At 44.9% G+C, this 27,165-nt stretch overlaps 1 protein-coding gene across 1 annotated transcript in view; it reads left to right on the top strand.

The window, feature by feature from the left end:
• LOC124141986 (probable methylmalonate-semialdehyde dehydrogenase [acylating], mitochondrial) overlaps window positions 1-26,794 on the top strand; it is a 47,517-nt gene extending 20,723 nt beyond the window's left edge. Inside the window, exons 7-15 of the mRNA XM_046510207.1 lie at window positions 4,470-4,617; window positions 6,072-6,136; window positions 17,909-17,965; window positions 21,954-22,013; window positions 22,734-22,863; window positions 23,239-23,420; window positions 24,622-24,801; window positions 25,215-25,313; window positions 25,693-26,794. Coding sequence (XP_046366163.1) covers window positions 4,470-4,617; window positions 6,072-6,136; window positions 17,909-17,965; window positions 21,954-22,013; window positions 22,734-22,863; window positions 23,239-23,420; window positions 24,622-24,801; window positions 25,215-25,313; window positions 25,693-25,797 — 1,026 coding nt within the window. The 3' untranslated portion in view covers window positions 25,798-26,794. The remainder of the gene's footprint in view (window positions 1-4,469; window positions 4,618-6,071; window positions 6,137-17,908; window positions 17,966-21,953; window positions 22,014-22,733; window positions 22,864-23,238; window positions 23,421-24,621; window positions 24,802-25,214; window positions 25,314-25,692) is intronic.
• The last annotated feature ends 371 nt before the right edge of the window (window positions 26,795-27,165 follow it).

Below are 27,165 nucleotides of genomic sequence, written 5' to 3'. Positions count from 1 at the left end.
CTGTACCCTTTCTCCCAATACCGATTGTCATCGGCCATCACGTTTAGCTGCGTTGCCCAACTACATCTATAGGGATCAACTAACTTGACACTCCCCTCTCAAAAATAACATGGCCCAGTATAAAATGTCATCAAGTTGCGAGCGGGGGCACGGGTGGCCCAGTCGTCTAAGGCGCCGCAATTCACTGTGCAGAGTTGCGTCCCTTGGGCATGCCAGAAACCTATGATTTTGGGTTCGAATCCCGTTTCGCCCCGATTATGTTACTAGGTTTGTCAGCACCATACCCGTGCTCGTGGGTTTCACCGAAGTGGTAAACGTCTGAGACCTGCATCACTTCGGGCTTTCCTCCCACATCTAGCTGACACGCCGTGATGTAACTGGAATACTGTTAAAAGCGGTGTTAAATCCAACTCACTCACTCACTCAAGTTGCGAGCACACTTTCGAATCTCATTAAATGACATCATGATATAACTATGTGTTATTATGAAGTAAACCACACTTCTTTCTTCATTCTTTGCGATTTATCACATAGCAATCATATATTTTTCAAATTATCCTGCATTACTCCTTAATGCATCTACTGCTTGTTCTTTACAGGAAAAAGAGCTGTGTGAGGTGGTCTTGCTGAAGAAGTTGTTTCAACTAGCTGAGAGGACAATCCTATCACACAGCTCCCACATGACCACGGAAGTGATGACGTCACTGATCAGCACATTACTGCAGTCACTCACAGAAGCAAAACCTGTGTCGTCTGTCTTTCCGGTATCATCACCTGTAGACACTCAGGTATTGTAGGCAGCCCTGTTGTCTACCCCTTCAGTTGTCGTCTCTACCTGGGCACCGATGTTGACCACTACAATGTCAATCTACTCGTCTATGGCCACCACGATGACGACTGACGCGGCACCTATGGATCACTTCTCGCTGACCCAGCAGCCGACGGAGCAGTACTCCACAGTACCTATGCGGTCAACACTACAAGCGCCTCCGGGCTATGATCTACCAATCTTCCAACAGAAGTCTCAGCAGCAGACGCCCTATATTGACCCCCTGTGGCTCCACTACCTCCAGCTACTACAGCAGTCCTTGCTTCAGTTCCTGGCACCTTCATCACGGGGACTTCATGCAACGCCTCCTCTGAATAGGATGGCTGATCAGTCTACGGAAGTTGGGGGTCTCTTCAAAATAGACTGAGACCGTCTCTCTGTACCCAGCAGGGTCAGGGGGGACCGAATCCAACTCCATCCGCTCCCGGCACTCCACCAATCATGCACGCTGCGCCAGTGGCAAGCAATCTTTGGCCTCCTAACATCAGCGTAGAACTTGACCTCCAGAGGACGACTCCAACTGCTCCAATTCAGATGTTCCTGGCCCTTTACTTCAGATGCAAGGATTTGTCGGTACCCATCATCCTCCCAGACCACCTTATGCCTCATCTCTGGTGGTGGACAGAGCTTATGACCTTGTTACACCTATACATCGATACCACTCTTCAAAGATGGAGAGTGCATCTGGAAGGGGCTTTGGTCCGCCGCTCAACAGCATTGGCATATCAACAACCTCGAGAGGTGCTCATACTGGCTCTCCCTCACTGGAAGCAGGCCCACCAGCATGCACGGATCACCATCTCAACGGACAACATCACCGTCATCTGGTGTCTCTAGAACCAGTGAACGATTCACTCCCACTCTCTCCTTCAGCAAACGTTCCAGTTCCTCAACCTTGTCAATCAACTGGGGCTCCAAATCCGGGTCCAACACATCCCGGGTTGCCGCAACATTCTGGCAGACGCCCGGGAAAAAGTTGCTCCATCAGAGTGGAAGCTCCATCGGGATGCCTTCGCTCTTGTTTGTCTGCACCACTGTCGCCCTAACATAGACCTATTTGCCACCAGCCAGAACTACCAGATCCAGACCTTCATATCTCTGGTATCAGATCTGCAGGCTTGGGCAGTACACTTTTCTGACGCCTGTATTCCTTCCAAGTGTCATCCAAAATGATCAGTATGAAGCAGAGCCTCAATCTGACTTTGGTGGCATCCAGGTGGCCAGCGAGGGGCTGGTTCGTCGTCATAAGAGACATAGCCAATGGCGACCTTCCCCAACTCCCAGGCTAGCTGAATCTTCTGATTCATCCACACTGCAAACGACCACACCCTAAGTACAAGACAGGTTACATCTACACATCTGGTCCATCTTCAAAGAGCCCTAAGTACTAAGGGTTACTCGTCCAGAGCAGCGAAGACTATTACTTTGGCCCATTGACTGTCCAACAGGAACCTTAAGACATCAAGTGGCTTTCCTTCGAAAGTTTTTGCAAGAAATACATCAGGATCCCTCCTCAATTTCTGGCCAAGTTCCTGGTGTTCCTGAGTCACAAGCGTCGTTTGAAGGGTAGCACAATCACTACATACCTTGTGGCCCTCAACTCCATAAGATTGTAAAATGACGAAGGTTCCAGAACTCCAAGCTTTACTTTGCTCCTTCCGTTTGGAAGACCAGAAGGCTAAGTTCAGACCCCCGGCATAGGATCTGAATGCGCCCTTTGAACCACTCCATTCGGCGGGTCAGGTCAGGTTTCAACAGGGAGCGCTGTTCACCTCGGACTCTGCAGAGACTTTATCGCTAAGAACCAGCTCCCAGGACAACCCCACAGATCCTTCCTTATCCCGCCTCTATTGTTGTTAGAGGGAGCGTTGGACTAACAAGAACTCCTACTGAGAGTGCTGTGATGTTAAATCCGCTGATCCATGGTTCTCCATTACCAATGCCACCATCTCTTCGTTCCAGTATCAGCGACCTCACAAGCAGAAGTCAGCCGCAATACCACCTCCCTCTGGCGTAAAGCCATCATTCTCCAGGCCTCTGCGGGACTGGATCCTTCGAGAGCCAGCAACCCAACATGAGATCCTGGCAGTCGCCTCCACCATGGCACTTCACGGCAACTGCTCCATACACGCCATTATGGAAGGCTGTTTCTGGCGATCTGACACTGTGTTCACCAGTCACTACCTGCGAGATGTTGCCTTAGAAGACGTGCAAGGAATGCGCAGTTGTTGCCCAACAGAAGGCTACATGTTGCTTACATTTCGGCTCAGTACGTCAATTGATTTTAATCTCATTTAACTTCTATGATTGTATCCATACCTGGATATCCGGCATACCTACTCTCTCCTTCCTTGTCAACAGAAATGGTAGATCAATGCCGAGCTTTGCCTTCGCTGATTTGCTGAGGGATCTTGGAGTGTTTTAGATGGAAGATCACATCTGAAGGTATGCCCTCCAACGTTTCCATTGGATACAGATGCATTAAGGAGTAATGCAGAATAAGTAAAAAAATCTAGTACAATCCTAGATATTTTTTATATTTGTATACTTATCCTGCATAACTGCATCTAAAGGGACCCACCCACCCACCCATCGCAGAGCTGCCTCCCCATGATGCATTCAGATGTTTTCCCTGTTTTTAGCAGTAATGTGCTGATCCGTGACGTCATCACTTCCTTGGTCACGTGGGAGTTGTGTGGTAGGGTTGTCCTCTCAGCTAGTTGAAACAACTTCTTCTTCAGCAAGACCTCACACAGCTTTTCTTTCTGTTGAGAACAAGCTGTAGCTGCATTAAGGAGTATTGCAGGATAAGTATACAAATATGAAAAATATCTTGGAGTTTACTAGTTACAGATTGAATGCAGGCATTCATAAACACAACTGCAGTGCATAATACACAATGGGGTTACTTCTCACTTATTGTAACTGAGACATGTGTCACTGTTGTGAGCTAGGAGGCACGGGTGGCCCAGTCGTCTCAGGCGCCGCGATTCGCTGTGTAGAGTTGCGTCCCTTGGGCACGCCAGAAACCTATGATTGTGGGTTCGAATCCCGGTTTGCCCCGATTATGTTTCTAGGGTTGTCAGCACCATACCCGTGCTCGTGGGTTTCACCGAAGTGGTAAACGTCTGTGGCCTGCATCACTTCGGGCTTTCCTCCCACATTAAGCTGACACACCGCGATATAACTGGAATACTGTTAAAAGCGGTGTTAAACCCAACTCACTCACTCACTCACTGTTGTGAGCTTATGTGCCTGGTGACACTCCATGCAATTCAGGCGACACTTTTGGGGCAGCACATGAACATTAGAAGTTACCTGAAACAACATAATATGTCTCTTCTTTGGTTTAAAAATACCCAATTGACTGGACTCAAGGGAGAAAAAATATATTGTAGACCCAAAGATTGAGGGGATGAACTTGTTGTCATGGGTTTGAATGCCAGATTAAGCTGATAATGAGCCTTCTTAGTATTACCAGCATGGTTTGGCAAATCTCTATGCCAAGCATCACTTTAGGCTGTCTACATTCATGATAACAAGACTTATGTACAACTTATTGTTCAATGCAGGGTTAAGCCTCACTTCACTAATCACATATACAGTGCAGTATTTTGATATCCTGTTTTTCTGTGTGGAGATGTTCCCTATGGCAGCTGTGTGTGGCAACACGTCTATCGTGAAGCCGTCGGAGCGGGACCCAGGAGCCACCATGATGCTGGTGGAGCTTGCAAAGGAGGCTGGGATGCCACCTGGTGTCATCAACGTCATCCACGGCAGACATGACTGTGAGCACTCGCCCCAAATACATCCCCAGTACCTCATGCTTGTCTCCCTAATATGTCAGAATATGTCCTCTATACCTTAGGCTTATACTTATCGCCCTATTGACATCAGAATAGATTCCCAGTACCCCATGCTTGTTTCCTATTGACATCAGAATAGATTGCCAGTACCCCATGCTTGTCTCCTATTGACATCAGAATAGATTGCCAGTACCCCATGCTTGTTTCCTTTTGACATCAGAATAGATTGCCAGTACTCCATTCTTGTCTCCTATTGACATCAGAATAGATTGCCAGTACCCCATGCTTGTTTCCTTTTGACATCAGAATAGATTGCCAGTACTCCATTCTTGTCTCCTATTGACATCAGAATAGATTGCAAGTACTCCATGCTTGTTTCCTTTTGACATCAGAATAGATTGCCAGTACTCCATTCTTGTCTCCTATTGACATCAGAATAGATTGCCAGTACTCCATTCTTGTCTCCTGTTGACATCAGAATAGATTGCCAGTACCCCATGCTTGTTTCCTTTTGACATCAGAATAGATTGCCAGTACTCCATTCTTGTCTCCTTTTGACATCAGAATAGATTGCCAGTACTCCATTCTTGTCTCCTTTTGACATCAGAATAGATTGCCAGTACTCCATTCTTGTCTCCTTTTGACATCAGAATAGATTGCCAGTACCCCATGCTTGTCTCCTATTGACATCAGAATAGATTGCCAGTACTCCATTCTTGTCTCCTATTGACATCAGAATAGATTGCCAGTACTCCATTCTTGTCTCCTTTTGACATCAGAATAGATTGCCAGTACTCCATTCTTGTCTCCTTTTGACATCAGAATTGGTTGCCAGTACCCCATTCTTGTCTCCTATTGACATCAGAATAGATTGCCAGTACTCCATTCTTGTCTCCTTTTGACATCAGAATTGGTTGCCAGTACTCCATTCTTGTCTCCTATTGACATCAGAATAGATTGCCAGTACTCCATTCTTGTCTCCTTTTGACATCAGAATTGGTTGCCAGTACCCCATGCTTGTCTCCTATTGACATCAGAATTGGTTGCCAGTACCCCATTCTTGTCTCCTTTTGACATCAGAATTGGTTGCCAGTACCCCATGCTTGTCTCCTTCTTTTTGAAAGAGTGAAGAGATATTGCAGGACATGAATTTGTTTAGTTCCATGGTAACAAGGCTCACAGGCAGACACTGCATACCAGAATTACATTAGTGCTGGTTCAAATCCAAATTCCCTCTGATATAATTCTAGGTTTGTCACAACCATACCTTTGTTCGTGGGTTTCACCAAAGTGAAAAGTAGCAAAGTCCTGCCATCCTGTGAAACGAAATATGAAATAGTTTGGCCCTGTCTCCTGATCACTACTTGTCCCCCATGATGTACAGTTGACACACTTGTCAGGTACATACAAGCCTACAGTGCTTCATCTTGTTTCAGCGGTGAACTTCATCTGTGACCATCCCGACATCAAGGCTATCTCATTTGTGGGATCCGACCAAGCAGTAAGTGAATGTTAAAGGAAAACAGGCACTGCACCCACTCTGTCAGATACCTTCTGGCCAACTTTAGGATGTGTATCCCCTTAATGGCTTTACCAGATGCTTTTCATCCTATACACATTCAAATTGAGAATTGATGCAAATAGATTACAGTGCAGGACACTATGGCAACTTGACCACTATAAATCTGGGAATTCTCTTTCAGATTAAATCCTCCTTGGGGCACTTATTGCATTTTCCTTGCTCAAGAAAATCTACATGACATAGTTGTAACCATTTTTCCTTAATAAATAATGTTACCACACAAAAAACTTTGTTTTTTTCTGATATAAGACCACCTTTACAGTGCCTCACCCTCAACGGCGCCCCGCGCAAAGGGGAGTAACTCTCACCCAAATCACTTTCCTTATGTCATTCGACTGCACAAGACGTCTGATTTTTCAAGAAAGTTTTCAAAAAGAACCTAATCGTTCACTGAGAAGACCATGACTGACCAAACTGTATGTATGGTACATTTCTTTCCTTGCAAATGCGTAATACCTCGCATTGTAAAGTTATAGAGTTGTAATTCTACGCCACGTGCACGGTACATTTGAATTCAAATGGCCCCCATGTCTTCCATTGTGTAGTTCCACTGTCTGACACATGTAACACCAAGACCATCAAAACGGCTTGTTTTTTTGTTATATCATACAGAATTGAACTACAGGTTTTCCTTTACATAAACCCAAGGTGGTCTGCTAGATTATAACGACACTTACCTTTTTTACGGGTTTTACACCTTAGCACGTAACACGCCCCTTTGGTGTTATAATTATACTACGGACATTGGCTATTAGTATCGCGTTACAAATCGCATTCTACATTACGCCTTTGCTTCTGTTTTCACAATTTTGCATGTATCTTTCCGATCTTTATATCGCACTGATACACTTTTTTCCCACCACCCCGCCCAACTTAGAATTTACGGTCTTTTTTACAGACATTCAAACTTTGTTCGGGATGCGGGTCTAATATTCCGTCCCAGGACCAGCACCCTAGCTGCCTGAAGTGTTTGGCAGAAGAGGGGCATGACGATCAGTCATGCTCCATCTGTCAAGAGTTTACCCCCAGGACATTAAAGCGTCGGCACACCGATCTGATCCACTTTAAGGGTTTACTTGAGGCGGGGGTTGACATTCGCTCTAATAAGGCAATTCCCCTCCCCCCCCCCCCTAAATCAACGCCTTCTGCTACTGTCTCCTCCGCCCCTTCTCCGAGGGCTCGAGGGTCCCCGAGGCACCTGCACCCTCTCCTGCACCCTATTTGGCAGATATTTCTCCTCTACTAAAGTCACAGATGGCATCGATGATGGAGGAGGTTAAGTCCCAACTCCTAGAGGAGCTGCGGGCTGGGCCTTCCCCGTTGTCGGCGCCGGACATGGCCTCGAGGCCCTGTGGAATGCCCGGCGTCAGCTGAGGCAGGCCACTTGGCCTCTGGGACGATCCGAGACCGGGCTTCGGCTCCGGCTTGAGGTCGATCCCCAGCGGAGGGGTGGTGGGCGGTGGCCCGTTCACTTCCTCCGCACCATTTTCCCTAGCTGAGCCAGACGCCTTCTCCAAGGCCGAGGCTTCCACTAGTGGATCTGTGGCCCAGAGCCAGGTGGGTTCCCTTGAACCCCCGGCACCTCGGGACCGGGACTCGGCTTCGGGCCGGGGGCAGCCCGGGGATGCGAAGGCCCAGGCCTTCGGGCGTCCTCTTCCTGTCTCGAGGATGAGTTGATTACGGTCGACTCTGAATCGAGAGAGGAGGAGTGGATGGAGGAGGGAGGGGATGACTCGGAGGCTTCGGGGACATTCTCCTTTGTATCCTCGTTGAGGCACTTACGGGACAAGATCGTCCAGGCACTGCCTCAGGTGGCTGCGCCCATGCCCGCGTCAGATCCGACTGAGTTCCGCCTTCCGGGGGACGCCTTCGCTCCTAGCAAGGGCACCAGGTGCGGTTCCGCATTTTGTCCTCCTTGGCGCACGAGGTCATCGATCCTCTGCTTTCGGGTGCCGACAGGAAGTTCGACCTGGCCGAACTTATTAAGCGGTACCCGTTAGCAGAGGATTGTGATTTCGAGGTTCCAGTGGTCGACGAATGCGTATGGACTTCTGTCACCCTGGGGGGGGTCTTCGAGCCCCACCTTGGCAAAGGCCAAGCAGGACCGGCGGTTGCCCCTCTTTCCCATGTGCGGTGCAGAGCTGAAGGCTGCTTACGTTTGCTTCGAGGAGCAATACTGTAATGCATGCCAACAGCTTCTCGTCTCCATACACTCCGCCTATCTGTCTGCAGTACAGAGGGAGCTGGTGGGGGAGGGGCCGGCTGCGCAACTGATGGAAGTCCATAGCCATCTCGCGCGGGACGCTATTCGTAGCTGTGGTTCGCAGATGATGTGCGCTGTCATGGGCATGCACAGGCTGTGGATGTCGGTGTCTTAGTACTCGGCATCCACCCGCCTGGACCTCCTAGCTTTGCCTTATAAGATGGGTGCCACCCTCTTCCCTGGGGCTCAGCAGGTGGTCCGAGAGGCCGCTCAGTTGTACGCTTCAATCAAGGACTCTAAGGCCTTGTTGGAGGTACCTAGTGCTAAGCGGCGTAAGCGGACCTCTCCCCTTGACTCTTCCCACACTGACACGCCGGGTCAGAAGTCTGCAGCCGCTTCCTTCAGGTAAAGGCGCAGGGAGAGGCAATGGCCGGGGCAAGGTGGCTGGTCGAGGCCAGCAGCCTTTTCGCGGGGCGGGAACCCACGGGGTTCCCATTAGCGCCCGAAAGAGCCCCGGGTGGACCCACAGTCACCAGTTCTCGAACTGCAGACAGCCGGGACCCACTGCCTCAAACCGGATGTCCCCGTATGCGGCCGACTGGCTCTATTCCTGAAGGAATGGGAGACAGTTACATCCAATCCCTGGACCCTGTCCACTATCAGGGATGGCCATTTGCCTCGTTGGAAAACACCATCCACCCCCATTCTCCGGGATAAAGCACACTCCCGTGCCTGCTACCTGAGAGAAGGCGGAGTTGTTTCGTACCGAGGTCGACGCACTTCTTATGAAAGCTGCGATCGAACCTCTTCCCAAGGGACAGGAAAATGAGGGCTTCTACTCGACGTATTTCCTAGTCACCAAAAAAGACGGAGGGTTCAGACCTATTCTCAATCTGAGAAGGCTGGACAAGCTCATAGAGGTACCGTCCTTCAGGATGAGACACTGCGCTCAGTGATCTCAGCTGTCGAGACAGGAGAGGGGCTAACGTCAATAGACCTAAAAGACGCCTATCTCCATGTACCCATACACCCCGAGTTCAAGAAATTCCCTGAGGTTTTCTTTCGACGGGAGGTGTTATCAGTTCAGGGTTCTACCATTCAGGATCTCCACGGCCCCGAGGGTGTTCACCAAGCTGATGTTGATTCCTGCCCAAGTGACCAGGTCAAAAGGGCGGTTCTGCCATCCGTACCTCGACGACTGGTTACTAAGGGCTCTATCGCAATCCCTGAGTAAGATAGCTACACAAGAAGTGATAGACATTCTGATCACTCTAGGGTGGATAGTCAATCTCAAGAAGTCAGATCTGAGCCCTACTCAGAATCTTGTCTTCCAAGGGGCGAACTTCAACACAGTGAGCGGACTGGTATCTCTATCACAAGATCGCATAGTCAAGGTCAGAAGTGTTACTTCCCAGTTCCTTCTATCCATAAGACACACTGCTCGTACATGGCTCCAGTTACTGGGCAACATGGCGGCGACAGTGGATGTGGTTTGGCGGGCGCGCTTGAGAATGAGACCCATTCAACAAGCGCTCCGTCGACTTTGGGTGAACTCGAAAGATCTCGAGACTCCGCAGTGGCTCATTACACACCTTCAGTGGTGGACTGAGGTCGGGAATCTGTCCCGGGGGCTCCCCCTCGACACTCCCATTCCATCTCTCACAGTTCAAACAGACGCGTCACTCTCCGCCTGGGGAGGCGTTCTGAACAATCACACTGCCTCGGGACTATGGTCCCAGCAGGAGATCAAACTGCATATCAATGTGCTAGAACTGAGAGCGGTCAGGTTGGTGTTCCAACGCTTCCTGGATCTGCTTCATGGCCAAGTGGTTCGTCTAGAGATGGACAACCAAACGGTGATGTCTTACATCCGGAAGCAGGGGGGAAAGGTGTCTCCGTCACTTCTCCAAGAGGCGTGGCAGTTCCTCCTATGGTGCGACACTCACGATATCAGGGTGATACCTGTTTATCTCCCAGGGATGGACAACGTCCGTGCAGACGCTCTTTCTTGCCGGATCCTCGCTCCTTACGAGTGGAGGCTCGACCCAGGGATATTTGGGATTATCTCCTGGTTATACAGGTCGTTCCAGGTGGATCTTTTTGCGTCATGCAATGTCAGCCGATCCCGAACTAACTGTCTTCCACCGGGACAGAGTCAGTATTCGTTTAGAGCAGTGGCTACGTCACAAGCGTACGCCGCAGCTCTGCCCATTGAGGAGATCTGCTCCGCAGCTATTTGGAGCCAGCCGAGCACGTTCATCAAACATTACCAAATCGACAAACACTCAATCGAGCGTGCTCAGTTTGGTCAGTCAGTTCTCCGAACTGGGCAAAGTTCTACATCTCTAGCCGATTGAGCCGTTGAGATTTTAGACAGTCCTCCGGTTATACTGCTCAGTAATGGTCCGGATTTTATCTTCTGTGGTCAATAAATATCAGTCCTTACTGCTCGATAATTACTCGTATCTGCACACGCACTCCTTCGATCCTCGGGGAAAGTCTGGCCTAGCTTTGCACAGGTTATGTCTCTCGTGATCTTCGCCCCTATCTCACTTGTTCAAAAATAGCGGTGGGGGGGTTTCGAGTTCTTGAATTATGATAAGCCACACATTACTGGCTATTTCATAGTATATGGTCGACCACGCCCTGTCTCTAGCCCCCGCCTCTCGACGGTGGTGCCTCACGATAAGGTTGGTTCATTTATTGAACTCTTTTTTATTCATTGAATAATCAGAAAACGATGTATTTTTTTACGCTTGTTGCTGATGGTTGCCACTTCCTAGATTATCTTTAGGAGTCTATCTTGATGCAATAAGTGCCCCAAGGAGGATTTAATCTGAAAGAGAATTTTACAAACCTGTAGAGGTTATGAATTCTCTGATGAAATCCTCCTTGGGGCACGGCCACCCACCTCCCCACATTCCGTCAGCATTAGACATATGGAAAGTGATTTGGGTGAGAGTTACTCCCCTTGGCGCGGGGCGCTGTGAAGGGTGAGGCAATGTAAAGGTGTATATTATACAAAAACGAAGTTTTTTGTGTGGTAACATTATTTATTAAGGAAAATGGTTAGAACTATGTCATGTAGATTTTCTTGAGCAAGGAAAATGCAATAAGTGCCCCAAGGAGGATTTCATCAGAGAATTCATAACCTCTACAGGTTTGTAAAAGTTTTACGCCATGAAATTAGTGCAAGTGGCTAACAATGGCCTTAACTGCATCTGGAACATTTTGCAACACCCTGTAGAGATTACCAAAGATTAAAGCTGCTTTTGCAGGTGTTATATTTGATAATTGTTTTACTTATCCTGCATTACTCCCTAATGCTTTCACTGCTTACCTTAAGACAATAAGGACAGCGCAACTGCGAAGGTCCTGGGTTAAGAAATAAAGTTGTTGTTCTGAAGTCCCTTTACTGACCTTCCGTCGCTGTACTGTGACCTTTAAGACACCTAAGGTCATCTTCACATCACTGCTTGTCGCAATACAGCTAGGACGTGTCCCAGCAGAGCTCTCCTTTTGGATTAATTTAGACCTTCAGTTTTCGTCTACAATCCTAAAATTGATCTGTGATGGGTGATGTATTCTTTTCATATTACTTTCACCATGTTGTGTAGTTTTATGAATTAATTAGGCGTGAAAAGACTCTTGTCTTTTTTCCCGCCACATATTTGTTGTTCGCCGCCATTTTGAATTGTGTTACAATTGTTTGCCTGCCAAGGTAGTCAAATTGTTTACAATTCTCAGCTATGCATTTATAACATATTCTTGTGTTCTTAAATACTACTAGCTTTGGTGTAACAGTGAGTTGGGTATATATATATTATTGTATACACTTTCAACTCATTAAAAATATGTTTGCCGATAGATTAATAGCAAATCTACGGCCTTCTTCCAGTCCCATTTCATCAACAATTCTTTAATTGCGTTCCTATGTTTGCGCGATTTTACTAATTGTGGAAAAAATCTTACCAAGATTATCATCCACGTTGGTTGGCTTGCACGCATATGTGTTTGCCAAAATCTAAAAGTAAATAGCCTTGGTTTACATTGAGTTGTGTGTAGTTGAGTTGAGTATTGTATACACTTTCAACTCGTATTTTTGCTGATAGATTATTGTTCACTTCTACGGGATTCTTCCAGAACCATTTCTTTAACAATGGTTTAATTGTGTAACTTATGCTTGCGCTTTGTACATATTGTCATGGAATAAATTGTTCGGTTCGGTCATTACCACCCAACCGTTATTATCGGCGGGTAATATGATGCCCGTAACTGTGACTGCAGAAGTGCACCCTCCGCCGAAATCAACAATACCGGAGGATTTTGTGAGTATCGAAACTGCTCCTAATTTTCGGCCGCCAGGCACATCCAGATCTGTTAAATCTGTGACGTCGGCGACAGCACCAGCATCTCAAGACGCTATCATGGAGGTAGCACAGACGCAAGCCATGGTCCAGTCAATACCTTTGAGCTTTGTGTCTCAGTTACCTGCGCTGAGCGCAGCGCCTGACTACTACCCAAGCGCCTCTATTACGAAGACGGCGCACGATCAGCTTAGCGCTGTTCCAACCATTCCCATACGCTAATTGGGCAATGGTCCAAGTGCTTCTACAATGATCCAGTCATCACTGATGAGCCTTGTCTCATAGACCTGCGCTGAGCGCACCAATCAAGGTCTCTACAATGATGTCAGCCCAAGGGCTTACAGTGTACTCAGTTATGCAACCGGCACATGATCAGCTTAGCGATGTTCCAACATCCTTGGCACAAGTGTAAGCGCCTACACCTGCGCCTAACAAATACCAAATACCTAATGTGTTTTCTGGTACAGCATACATCGCTGGGCAGCGAGTATGGGAACATTGCCACATGACACATGACTATCCAGGCGGGTCATCAAAGCCTGGGGATGGAGAAGGCACTACGCACCGGAGCAGATCACCGGCTTAGCACAAGTACCCGATTGGGTAGCAGACCATCTCGTGTAAGTAACGCCCTCCCCTGGTAATGGGGTAAATAAGAAGGACACCACGAGATCATTGGAGGAAGACTTCTCCAAACTCACATTTGCTCAGTCATTTAAGCCACCAACATCGTCAATGTTTGCCGTGGATCAGGATCTATCAGAGGATAACCCTATCTGATTAGATCACTTCCAAACTATGGAGATTTTCCTACAGCGTCAGATTGACCACAGGAAAATTCATCTTGAGCCCGCCCTGGGGGAGATTACCGTTACACCCAGACTGTACAGTGTTTCCAACTGGGATTCTGGTTTCAAGGGCAGGCTTCTATGTCAACCTTGGTCATCAACTCCCGTGTTCAATGAACAGATCGCAGACACGCACGCCAAGTTCCCAAAACGCTTGGGATGACACTGTGCGCAAGAGTCTAGAGCACGTGTCTTTTAGTCTATCCCAGCGGGCTGGCAAGTCAGGCAATTTCAAGCCTAGACGCACTTCTCTCAAGGAAGACCTTATTCCCTTACTGGGAAAGGGCGTGGCAGAGACAAGTCTCAAGGACGATTACGTACTCATTGTACTATATCATGGTTTCCGTATACACGTAGAGGTAACTCCACCGTTGACCACAGTTTGATTTGGAAAATCCAAATAGACATACTGTTGGTAAGAAGAGCTGTAGAGTTGGTTCACAACCCAGTCTTTACACCGGGGTTCTCTCCTAACATCTGCCTGGTACCCATGAAGGACCCAGACAAGATGAGAATGATCCACAATATCTCCGTGTTCAACGAACGTTATCTGAAGCGTCCACATTATTGCTGGCTCACCAAGTTGAGACCTCTCATAATCAACGTTTGATTCTTGATCAGTCTCGACTATCCATCCCAACCGTAGACTCCTCAGGTCCAGTTCAATGGGGTTCACTACCATTGGGCAGTGTTCCAAATTTGCATGTCAGTGACCCTATGGCTATTTACAGGAGAAATGAAGCCAATAACTGCGTATCTACACTTGACGAACACTTGGTTCGAGTCGTAGATGGATGATGATCTACTGTGTCATCAACACATCAATGTTAGTAAGCCACCGGGAATTCACCAGGCAGACGGCTACTATATCTTTTTAACTGGGATGGATGATCATCGAGGTGAAGTCTGGAGTTATCTCCTTCCTGTCAGCTTCAGTTCCTTGGAGGCCTGTTCCAGACAGACCAGGACAGATGTACCGAGGGACAGATGACACAAGATTCTATGCCTGTTGTCATCTGCTCTACACCAACCACACACGCTTCACCAATGGCAAGTGTTGCTAGGGTTACTCACCTCGGCACAGGATGTAACTAGCATGGGCCTCTTACAACTGTGAACAATTCATCTTTTCCTGAACCCTTACATCAGGAGTCAGGATCCATTCAAGGCCATCACTCTACCAGCTAAACTAGGGCCTTACCTCAGTGGTGGTGTTGAATGTCTTCGGAGTCTCTTTATTCAGTTTTTCCCTGAATATAGACCTATTCGTGGACGCCCCCCCCTTCAGAGGTGGGGTGTTCACTGACAAGACCAGATAACCTCAGGGGTATGGTCCGGCGCTCAGTGAAAGTGGCACACAAACAACTTGGAGTTGGAAGCTTTAATTCTGGCTATATCACATTGGCAGAATCAACTACAGTCAACTCAACTTGCAATATCCACAGACAACAGCTCTGCGGTGTGGTGCCTGCACAATCAGGGAACAACACACTCCCACTCCCTGCTTCAACAGACATTCAGGTTTTTCTATCTAGTGGATCGGCTGCAACTACAGTTCATAGTTCAGCTCATCCCCGGATGTCAAAACATACATCCAGACAGGGTGGCTCGCACCGAGTGGAAACTTCTCACAGAAGCATTCCAGTTACTGCTTCAGAAGTTCAGGCAACCAAACATTGACTTGTTTCTTACTTGCCTAGACCAACAACTCATGACATATATCTTCCCGTTACCGGATCTGCAGACTTGGGCGGTGGACGAGTTCAGTATCCCTTGGGAAGGGCTAAAAGCATACGCTTTTCCGCCACCAGTTTTACTTCCCAAGGTGATACAGGGGATCAAGAAGGCAAGGTATCTTGCTCTCACCTTGGTCGCGCCCTGGTGACCAGCGAGAGGGTGTTCCTTGAGCACAGAAAAATCTTGGCGAAGTCGATCCACTACCCCTCCCACAGAGGTCCAACCTACTCATCCACCATCACAGCAAATTGCCTCACCCAACGTCTGCACACATGGTTCGTCTTTAAGAGGCATTTAAGTGCGAAGGGTTATTTTGGCACAGGCAGCAAAGCTATAGCTTTAATTCATCATTGCTCTCCCAGAGGACTATACGATGACAAGTGGGGATCATTTGAGACTTTTTGCAAGGCAAAAGAATCAAGACCCTACGATTGCGTCACAACAATTCCTAGCGGAATACCTCCTACATTTGCATACCCAAAGACACTTGGAAGATAACACCATTACTACATAATTGGCTGCACTTAACTCAGTGTTGGCTGTTCCGTAAAATCACAAGGTGATTAAGGTCACTTAACTACAGGCCCTATTACGCTCATTCAGGCTTGAGGCAAAGTTCCGCCCACCTGCTTGGGACTTGAACGTGGTACTTCGAGGTTTGCGAGGGCCCCCCTTCGAGCCCCTCTGTGCATCCTCATTTTATGACCTCACCAAGAAAACAATGGTTTCACTTGGCATTAGCAATGGCGGCACAGGTGAGCAAACTACATATCATTGACACCACCCGGGTCCTTTTGAGCATGGGCCGCACGGAGCGGTACATCTGGGGTTATGCTGGGATTTTATTGCTAAAATCAACTACCAGGCCAACCTGACCGTTCCTTCACCATCCCACCAATATTGACTATTGTGGGAGCCGTACATGAAGGGGAAGTTCTTCTGGGCTCGGTGCGAGCAGTTTGAGTTTTCTTTCGCCACTCCAAGACTAAGTGTGGTTTGAGGAAACGGTTATTTATACCCATGTTTACTACGTCCATGACCGAAGTTAGTCGCAAACACCATATCACGGAAGGATATTTCTGGAGGTTCAACACAGTTTTCATTAGTCATTATCTTCGCGTTGTGGCTCTCGAGGACGTCGAAGGCGTGCGAAGTTTGGCCCTTCGGTTGTAACCCAGCAGGTTACCAACCCCTGACGGAAATAATGAACTTGCCCTATACAGAGCCACCCTACTCCCATGTGCAGTCACTTAGTTGCCGCCAGTGGAAGAATATTAGACAATCTTGTTTGTCAACAACGGCTCTATGACATAGTAAGTAAAGAATTAGCTGATAAGCTATTATTTTCTTTATTACTAAATGTGTATAGGGATTTTCTCTTTAATTCCTAAGTTCAATCGTTTTGATATTTGAACAACCCAACCATAATGGCGTTTTTCGGAACTTTTCCACTTCACAGTTTATCGACCAACTGGTGTCGTATTGCAGGGTGTGAATTATTCAGGTTTCTGTATTCTGAAGGTTTACCCAACTCCAAACTGTCCGATACAGATGCATTAAGGAGTAATGCAGGATGAGTAAAAAAATTAGTAAAATCTAAATATTTTTTACATTGGTATACTTATCCTGCATTACTACGTTTAAGGCCCACACGTCGCAGACTTGCCTCCCCACTTTGGTTTCAGAAACCTCAAAAGTATGTTTTTCTAAGAGCTTGGGCAACAGGCGGTGATGTGAAGATGAGCTTAGGTGTCATCAAGGTCACAGGACAGAGACGGAAGCTCAGTAAAGGGACTTCAGGACAACAACTTTATTTCTTCACCCAGGACCTTCGCAGTTGCGCTGTCCTTCTTGTTGTCGTAATGTAAGCAGTGAATGCATTGGGGAGTAATGCAGGATAAGTATACAAATGTAAAAAAATATTTAGATTTTACTAAGTAGGAAGCGACATGATGAAATGGTAACTCAGTGTCAGTCAGTGAGATTAAGACTATAATGCATGTGTTGTTGTAGTTGACACGGAAGGTAGTAAAGCGTGTTTATCTAACAGTTTAGATTAGTATGCCTCATTCCGTCTTTTCTTTGTGGTTGGTCTGCAAAGTAACTCTCATCATGAAAGCATTGTGTCCCTCGCAGTTTTTGCAGTACTTTCCTGCTTGTAAAACTTTCAAGGTTTACAGTAATTAAATTTATGTAACACTGATGTTTCCATTTGGGTAAAAAATATACTTCAAACTTCAGGGTGTCGGTGGTTTGATTTCCAGCTATGTTACACTGAAATCCCATTTCTGGTACCAGAAACCTAAGATTCTTGTTTTGAATCCAAGATCTGCCCTGATTATGGTTCTAGGTTTGTCGGCTCAAACATGCTCCTGACATGCCATGATGTAACCAGAATATTGTTCACTCACTCCTCTCTGATCTATGATATAAACATTTGTGGCTATCTCTGTTATACCATAAGCATCACTTTGTTTTTCATGCAAGTATCCCACCTTTCAAGTTTCAGACTTTATGACTGCTCTTGTTTTACCAGGGTCAGTACATCTATGAGAGAGGATCACGGAACGGCAAACGGGTGCAATCAAACATGGTAACTATAACGGAATGAGAGCAAATATTGATGTCAAGTGCAGTTCTCTGTAGAAAACTTTCATGTTGTTAGGCAACAACTTTGTTATTTCATGTTTTAGGTATATTAGACCAGAGCTGATGGATAAGGTAACTACAAACTACAAAATATAGCTGCAAAGCAGCAATGGCGTGCTCCAAGTAACACTGTGCACAAACATCCCTGTTCGAATCCTCAAAGGGTTTCCTCATACCAAATCCGTCAAATGTAGGCACCACTTGCAGGGTATCGCCGCTACGAAATTGTCGTGTGCAGGGGTGTCCAAGTCTGTTCTAAACCCATTTTTGACCTTGAACATGTTTGAATCCTCAAAGGGTTTGCTTGTACCATCTCCTTCGGACTTCGCCACTACGAAATTGGCGTGTTCCAGGGGTGTCCCAAATATAAATAAAATATTACCACCAAGTGGTGGTACTTTTAGCATGCAACCAAGAACAAAAGATGAGGTACATATGTCCGACTAACTTCATGTCAACTTTCAATAGTTTCTGTGGAGAACCATACAAGATATGATCTTTATATAAAGTAAAATTTCGGTGAAAAAAATCATCAAAATCAAAATCCAACAGGGCCATCACTAAGAAAGAGGGCGGTCGGGTAGCCTAGTGGTTAAAGCGTTCGCTCGTCACGCTGAAGACCCGGGTTCGATTCCCGACATGGGTACAATGTGTGAAGCCCATTTCTGGTGTGCCCCGCCGTGATGTTACTGGAATATTGCTAAAAGCGGCGCTAAACCATACTCTCTCACTCTCTCACTAAGAAAGATATCCAAAAACGGCTAACAGTGTTTGATGTGATATGTATGGAGACAATTCTCAGAAAGTTTGAAATCATTTCATGCAGTGGGTTCAGAGGAGATAGGTTTTGAAGACATATTCCCCAAAAACCCTGTGAAAACCTTGAATCCAATATGGCTGCCAAAACACGTGACCAATGACCAAAGTCAAAGAACAAAAAATAGGGCTCTTCAGCCTTTCGTCTTGGTGACTCTTTAACAGGCTGTAACTTCTTTGTCAGTTGTGCTCCAGTCTAACGGATTAGCGTTCTGCGTTCGTCCGGGCCCTGGGTTTCTGTCGCATTGCTGAGATAAAGTGCTAAACCTGTTTCCGACCGCGTTCATATTCGAATCCTCAAAGGGTTTACCTGTACCAACGCCGTCAAATGTAAGGAACCTCTTGTGAGACATCACCACTACTAAATTGACATGTGCCTGGGTGTCCCATGATGTTTTAACCAATTTCCAACTTCGACCATGTTCGAATCCTCAAATGGTTTGCTTGTACCAACGCCATCAAATGTAAGGAACCGCTTGCGAGACATCACCACATGTGTCCCAGTGTGTTCTTAACCCATGTTTGACTTCGACCATGTTAAAATCCCCAAAGGGTTTGCTTGTACCAACTCCGTCAAATGTAAGGAACGCTTGTGAGACATCACCACTACGGAATTGACATGTGCCTGGGTGTCCAATGGTGTTTTAACCAATTTCCGACCTCGACCATATTCTAATCCGCAAATGGTTTGCTTTTAACAACGCCGTCAAAAGTAAGGTACTGAAACAATTGGCAATTGAGAAATGAAGAACCAAGTCAGCGAGTCTGACCACCCAATCCGATTAGTCGCCTCCTGTGACAAGCATAGTTGCATCTTGAGACAAGCATAGGTTGATAAAGGCCAATTCTAACCCTGATCGTCAAGGGTAGTATACATAATACTGAACATTTGCAACAAGACTGTGAAGCAGGCTTGGGTATCTGCAAAGCCAGTGAATGGGGGTTTATAGTTGATTTATGGGGCGCTTCTTCAGTATTTGTACTCAAGTCTGATTTTTTACTAAAATCAAATAATACCACCAAGCGGTGGTGCTTTCATATGCAACCCAGAAGAAAATGAGGTACATATAGTACCAAAACTTCATGCAAACTTTCAGTAGTTTCTGTGGAGAACCTTACAAGATATGATCTTTAAAGTAAATTTCGGTGAAAAAAAGAAGATCAAAATCCAAATCCAGTATGGCCGAGGCTAAAAAAGATATCCAAAATCAGCTAGTAATGTTTGATGTGTCATGTATGGAGACAATTATCAGAAAGTTTGAAAGCATTTCATGCAGTGGACTCGGAGTTGTTTGCGTTTGAAGACAGGTACCCCAAAAAACCTTGAATCCAATATGGCTGCCAAACCATGTGACCAATGACCAAAGTCAAAAAACAAAAAATGTCAAGCAGCTCAAGCAGCAGATACATGCAAGGTTTGAAAGTAATCAGATAAGCGGTTGCGCAGCAATAGGGCAAAATACATCTTAAAAAAATTCCGTTTTTTTAGTTATCTGCCCTTGGCCTTTGGGCCTATGGCCTTGGGTTTTTGGTGGGCACTAGTACCCAACGGTCTACATACACAAACAAAATTTGAACAAAATCAAGCCAGTGGATATTTTGCTAGGTCTGGTACAAAAATCGGCGGATTAATAAATAATAATAATAATAATAAATCGAACGATTACAATAGGGCTCTACAGCCTTTCGGCTTGGAGCACTAATAATAAATCAAACTATTACAATAGGGCTCTACAGCCTTTCGACTTGGAGCCCTAAATAAATAATAATTAATCAAATGTCCCAAACACTGCATTGCTCGTCACAAGAGTAGACTAAAAATGAGCATGTATTCTTGCTCTGTGATTGGCATAAGAGTAGAATCCGATGGATAATGTATTTGTGCTCTGTGATTGTCATAAGAGTAGACTCCGATGGATAATGTATTCTTGCTGTGATTGTCATCAGAGTACACTCCGATGGATAATGTATTTGTGCTCTGTGATTGTCATAAGAGTAGACTCCGATGGATAATGTATTCTTGCTGTGATTGTCATAAGAGTAGACTCCGATGGATAATGTATTCTTGCTGTGATTGTCATAAGAGTAGACTCCGATGGATAATGTATTCTTGCTCCGTGATTGTCATAAGAGTAGACTCCGATGGATAATGTATTCTTGCTGTGATTGTCATAAGAGTAGACTCCAATGGATAATGTATTCTTGCTCTGTGATTGTCATAAGAGTAGACTCCGATGGATAATGTATTCTTGCTGTGATTATCATAAAAGTAGAATCCTATGGATAATGTATTCTTGCTCTTTGATTGTCATAAGAGTAGACTCCGATGGATAATGTATTTGTGCTCTGTGATTGTCATAAGAGTAGACTCCGATGGATAATGAATTCTTGCTGTGATTGTCATCTGAGTACACTCCGATGGATAATGTATTTGTGCTCTGTGATTGTCATAAGAGTAGACTCCGATTGATAATGTATTCTTGCTCTGTGATTGTCATAAGAGTAGACTCCGATGGATAATGAATTCTTGCTCTGTGATTGTCATCAGAGTAGACTCTGATGGATAATGTATTCTTGCTCTGTGATTGTCATCAGAGTAGACTCTGATGGATAATGAATTCTTGCTCTGTGATTGTCATCAGAGTAGACTCTGATGGATAATGTATTCTTGCTCTGTGATTGTCATAAGAGTAGACTCTGATGGATAATGTATTCTTGCTCTGTGATTGTCATCAGAGTAGACTCTGATGGATAATGTATTCTTGCTCTGTGATTGTCATAAGAGTAGACTCTGATGGATAATGTATTCTTGCTCTGTGATTGTCATAAGAGTAGACCTGGTGGCCCTGTCATCTAAGGCACCACGGAGTTGCCTCCTTTTGGGCACTGCAGAGATTCATAAGTTCCGATTCCTGGTTCGCCCCAATTATGTTTGTAAGTTTGTCAGCACCATACTATCGCTTGTGGGTTTCAACAAAGTGGTAAAGGTCTGAGACCTGCATTACTTGGGGCTTTCCTCCCACATTAAAACTGAAAAGCTGTGTAGGGAGCCAAGCAATCACACTTATGTTGTATTTGTAGGGAGCCAAGCAATCACACTTATGTTGTATTTGTAGGGAGCCAAAAACCATGGAGTGATTATGCCTGATGCCAACAAGGAGAGCACCCTGACTCAGGTGAGACACCCAACATAGCCGTGTACCAGGGAGACTTACAACATGTTCAAGTATGGGAAAGACAGCAACAGTAGAGGTGTGACTGATGGGTGGATCGACATCTTTCCATTTGGCTGTATTAATGTTGCCATGATATTGTCGTCGGGTTGGCGTGGTGTACTGACAAGAGCGTCTGCCCGGAAGAACAGAAGTTCCAGGGTTCGATTAAGGGGCTAAAACAAGTACTGGTCAGCTTGGAGGCAGTATCTGAGTGGGGTATTCATGTTAAACTGTGGCTAGCATCTCAGTGGGACACACACCACACCACACCACACCACACCACACCACACCACACCACACCACACCACTGAAATATGTTATGTGTATAAATAATGTGAAAAGGCCTTGAATTTGAATGTCACTTCTAGAAAAGATGTTAAACATGAAATGCATTATGCATCAGTGTTTAGCATTAATAAGGCCCCAAGGTTTACCTTTATTATCATATATATATAACATATTAAAATAGAAGTTGCAGCATTAATCTTTTAGCATTATACAGGCCACATATACTACTTAAAAGTAATTAAGAACACCTAATAATAACTATAATTTATCTGTCATTTCATGACATTAAATAAAGTAATATGAAATAATATGTTCTTCTTATGAGTAGTATATATTTGAAAGGGTCTTGTCTGTTTTTGTGTGTGCACAGTAACCCTGGTTTGTTCTGTACAGCTTGTGGGTGCAGCGTTCGGGGCGGCAGGACAGAGGTGTATGGCGCTGTCAACTGCAGTGTTTGTCGGGGAGGCTAGAGAGTGGATCCCAGAGCTGGTGGAGAGGGCCAGGAAACTCAAGGTCAATGCTGGTAAGAGTGTAACATGGAGCTAGACAGACATATGTTGTACTGACATTTAGAAGTTAGCAGCAAAAGTGTCCAAGGTATTTACCATAATGGAATGCAGATAAGATACACCTGGAAGGTCACAGAAGTCTCACTGCATCACATCTTTGCCAAAAGATCTTGTTATGGTTGGCCAGTTATGATGATTATGTATATGAGGTTGTCCCTGCCTTTAATCACAAGCCTACAATACTACAGTCTCATATATTTCCTGCTCATGCCTTCAGAATGTTTTATAGTGAAAAGATCTTGGCATGGAAAAAAAAAAAATCACAATTAATTTTTATTGTTTTGTTGATGGTACAGGATTCTAAATGCAAAATATTGTCTTTACCTCAGGTCATGAACCTGGAGCAGATTTGGGGCCGCTTATCTCCCCTGAAGCAAAGAAGCGTGTGGTTGACCTTGTGGAATCTGGAGTGAATGAAGGTGCAGATCTGTTACTTGATGGTCGTAATATTCAAGTAAAGGGCTATGAAAAGGGAAACTTTGTTGGACCAACTATCCTTCACAATGTCAAGGTAAATAGGAGAAACACAAATTACATTAGGCAAATCGTTTTAAAAAAATAAATAGTTTCAGCTAATCAAAGACAACGAAAAGTGAAAAAGAGATTCTGATGAGGACATTGTATGTTCAACACACAAAATAATGTGCATACTATTTACCCTGCTATTGACCAGGATTTTTCACAATAAAATCTGTTAAGATAAATATAATTTTTTTAACTGTTCCTGCATCCTGTTCTAAGCTTAAAAAAATAAAAGAATTAGTTCTCAGGCAATGGCTTTTGAAAATATTGACTGACACGCTGTGATATAACTGGAATACTGTTAAAAGTAGTGTTAAACTCACTCCCTGATTTCCATGTCGTGAGGCAGCCCAATAGTCTGTGCACTACTTGGAGTTGTGTGCCATAGACATGCCAGGATCCAATGCTTGTGGGTTCAAATTCCATATTAGCAGTGATTGTAAGGCTAGGTTTGTCGGTACCATACCGATTACATTTCACAAGAGTGGGAAACATCCAAGATCTGCTTTGCTTTCATCCCACATTAGACTGCAATATTACTTAAATAAATTTCAGAGTGGTTTGACCTCAAATCACTCACTCACTCACTTACACAAGGGGTGCACTTTTCATTGTATTATTGGTAACTGCACTCTTAAGGAACATTGACCCACACTACTCGTCTGTCTGGAGAGGGTAAGATTCACCTCTGTGATCAAGGTTCACCTCTGTGGTCTAATGGATAGAGAGTCTGTCTGGAGATGGTAAGGTTCACCTCTGTGACCAAGGTTCACCTCTGTGGTGTAGTGGATAGAGAGTCTGTCTGGAGACGGTAAGGTTTTGGGGTTCAATCCCTGGCTATGTCTTGCCAAAAGATCTAAACGATGGTACTTGTTGTTTCCCTGCCTGGTGCTCAGCATAAAGGGGCTAAAACAAGGACTTGGTCGGAGTCAGAATAACATGTCTGAGTGGGTATTTATGTTACAACTGTGGCATGGTATCTCAGTAGGCTAGCATTAATCTTGACCAGTACAAGCAGACATGCATCCATGCACACACACACACACTTACTATCACACTGACATTCTCTCACACACACTCATATTCAGACACACGCACATGCACACATCACCATAAAAAAACAAAAACATTTCACCTCACCTCACATGACACATGTGTATACCATGTGACCAATCTTTCTGTCTGTCCAGCCCAACATGAAGTGTTACACAGAGGAGATATTTGGGCCGGTACTGGTCAGCATGGAGGTGGACACACTGGACGACGCTATCAAACTAGTAAACTCAAACCCGTATGGAAATGGCACCGCCATCTTTACAAATAATGGCGCCACTGCCAGGAAATACACCATGGAGTCTGACGTTGGACAGGTACATTTTCAAGTCCTTATTCCTAGAGTTCAACTCAATATTTGTTTTAATATGATTTGTTTGTTCTGGACATGGTGTCATGGTTCCTGTCATATGACATTGTACACATTTGTTAAATTTGAAACTTTACGCCATCACCATATGGCCAAAATGTTGTTTATGCAGAAGTTTAATTTTTTCATTTCATCAGGAGCTCAGTGGGCTTTGTTGCCACAACTTGGTGTAGATTTACATCCCTTAGCCGTGACAGGATGAGCTGGTGGTCAGTGAGCACCTGTACAGGTCAAGGTTTACAATCTGCCCCACTTTGGGCTTTCCTCCATCATTAATTTCACTGCCATGATAGAAGTGACATACTGATCAGTGTACCATGCAGCAAACATTGTTATTTCATGTCTTTGATATTTTTCCAGGTGGGCATCAACGTCCCTATTCCCGTCCCCCTCCCAATGTTCTCCTTCACAGGATCTCGAGGCTCTTTCCGTGGCGATACCAACTTCTATGGCAAACAGGTACATTCACACCGTCATGTCATACTCGGTGATCCTGGGTATCTAGACTCTAGACTCTCCATTGATCCTTATTTTGCCAGCTCATGTGTTTCACCATAGCAGTAGTTATCTAGTAGCTTTGTTGCTTTGGGCTTTCCTCCAGTGTCACTGGCACTCAGCAGTATTCCAGTTGTTTGGTGGCAGTCTGTATATAACTGAGTCTGGACCTGACAAACATGAGCATCAAAGAAGTCAGCAGCCTGTCAGTCACTGACTTGGTTGATGCCTGTCATTGTACGCAGCGTTAAACAATAAACAAACAAACACAGTAAGCTTACATTCTGTGATGAAACTGAAATACTGTTCAACCCGACTCACTAACAGTCTTGTCTCTTTCCAGGGCATCCAGTTCTACACCCAGGTGAAGACCATCACACAACTGTGGAAGTCCGATGACGCTGGCGTTCAGAAGGGCTCAGCCACCACTATGCCAGTCATGAGATAAATTGTCTCAACGGGTGCGGGAAAGGTCTACTTGTATATAACACAAGACTCATGTGTTGTGGATGTCAGTGATAAACAGTTAAAATAGAGTTTGATATTATGAACAAAATAATAGACTAGGAAGTCCATTTCAACAATAATTCCTGGATTTCTAGACAAATGTGAAAAAACAATATTGGCTGATTTGAACACGTCAAGGGTGTTCACAAAGAAATAACTGTTGTTTATGAAACTATGTTTGATTTTCCCAAAATTTGTTCAACTTGAGTAGTCAGAAATTAGAATGTTAGGTCAGGAGGTAACATGCTTTTGATCAAATCATATTTTGTTTTTCTGTTATTATTTTTTTACACATTTTATGTACATTAAAGAAAAGAAATTGGTTTCCCTTGTATAGGTTTATTAAGAGTGACATGATACTGATGTTGCTGTACAAAGTGCTTTTTTCAAACGTATATGCAAGTTGTCATTGTACAAGTTCCATTTTTTTGTCTCAGCACTAGAAAGTTGGGGAATGTATCGAGTAATCATCTTAACAAGTTTAAGTATATTTGAAACACTACACACTTTTACAGATTTATATTTGTTTTCTTAAAGTTGCACTTGCATTTTACTCAGTATTAGTGCTAAGACTTGTTCACAGGTACACATATAGTCCTCTATGGGGTGATGTAAAGGATAGTGTGTTCACTTGCCATGCTGAATATGTGAGTTTCATTCTCACATGGGAACATGTAAACCCTTTTCTGCCAAAACATGACAGCCATTGCCAAATCAGGGTTTAAACATTTATTGATTTTTCAACAGAATTAAAAACAAGGTATGGCGCAGAAAGATAATTTTCACAAATTGTATTCTTTGTTTGAGATGACATAGATTTCCTAGTGTATGTTACTACAGTATGGCTGATGGTGGCTGGTTAGTGTGTGCTCTGTGACCAATGGAAGGAAGACTTGGGAATCTCTGTAATGACACCAAATAAAACATGCTGGAAATGACACGTTGTTGTTCCAGAAGCATTTGCCAAATGGAGTCTTCAGGATAGTGTCCTCATGGTAGGTCCAATCATTGGAGGGGGGTGGGGGGGTGCTGGGATTATGTTGGAGACTAGATATTTCAAAACCAGATATTGTTTTGATTAAGACTATGAGCCTAAATATATTTTTAGGAAGAAAAAAAACCTTGCAATTTGTTTTGTGGTAGATTATTTATGTTTTAGTCTGTTTTCAGTCGTACAAATGGGTATCTCTCATACCCTCACGTCTAGTCGCACGTTTAAGAGGAAGCCAGAAGCTGGAATGTAAACATTAAACTTGTTTCCGTCCGGTTGCGCACGCACCTCCCTATGACATGTCACAAATCTCTCAGC

This window comes from Haliotis rufescens, unplaced genomic scaffold (assembly GCF_023055435.1).
Source record: "Haliotis rufescens isolate VD_foot unplaced genomic scaffold, xgHalRufe1.0.p SCAF_3, whole genome shotgun sequence".
Lineage (NCBI taxonomy): Eukaryota > Metazoa > Mollusca > Gastropoda > Lepetellida > Haliotidae > Haliotis > Haliotis rufescens.
This window is presented reverse-complemented; position numbering and strand designations above follow the sequence as displayed.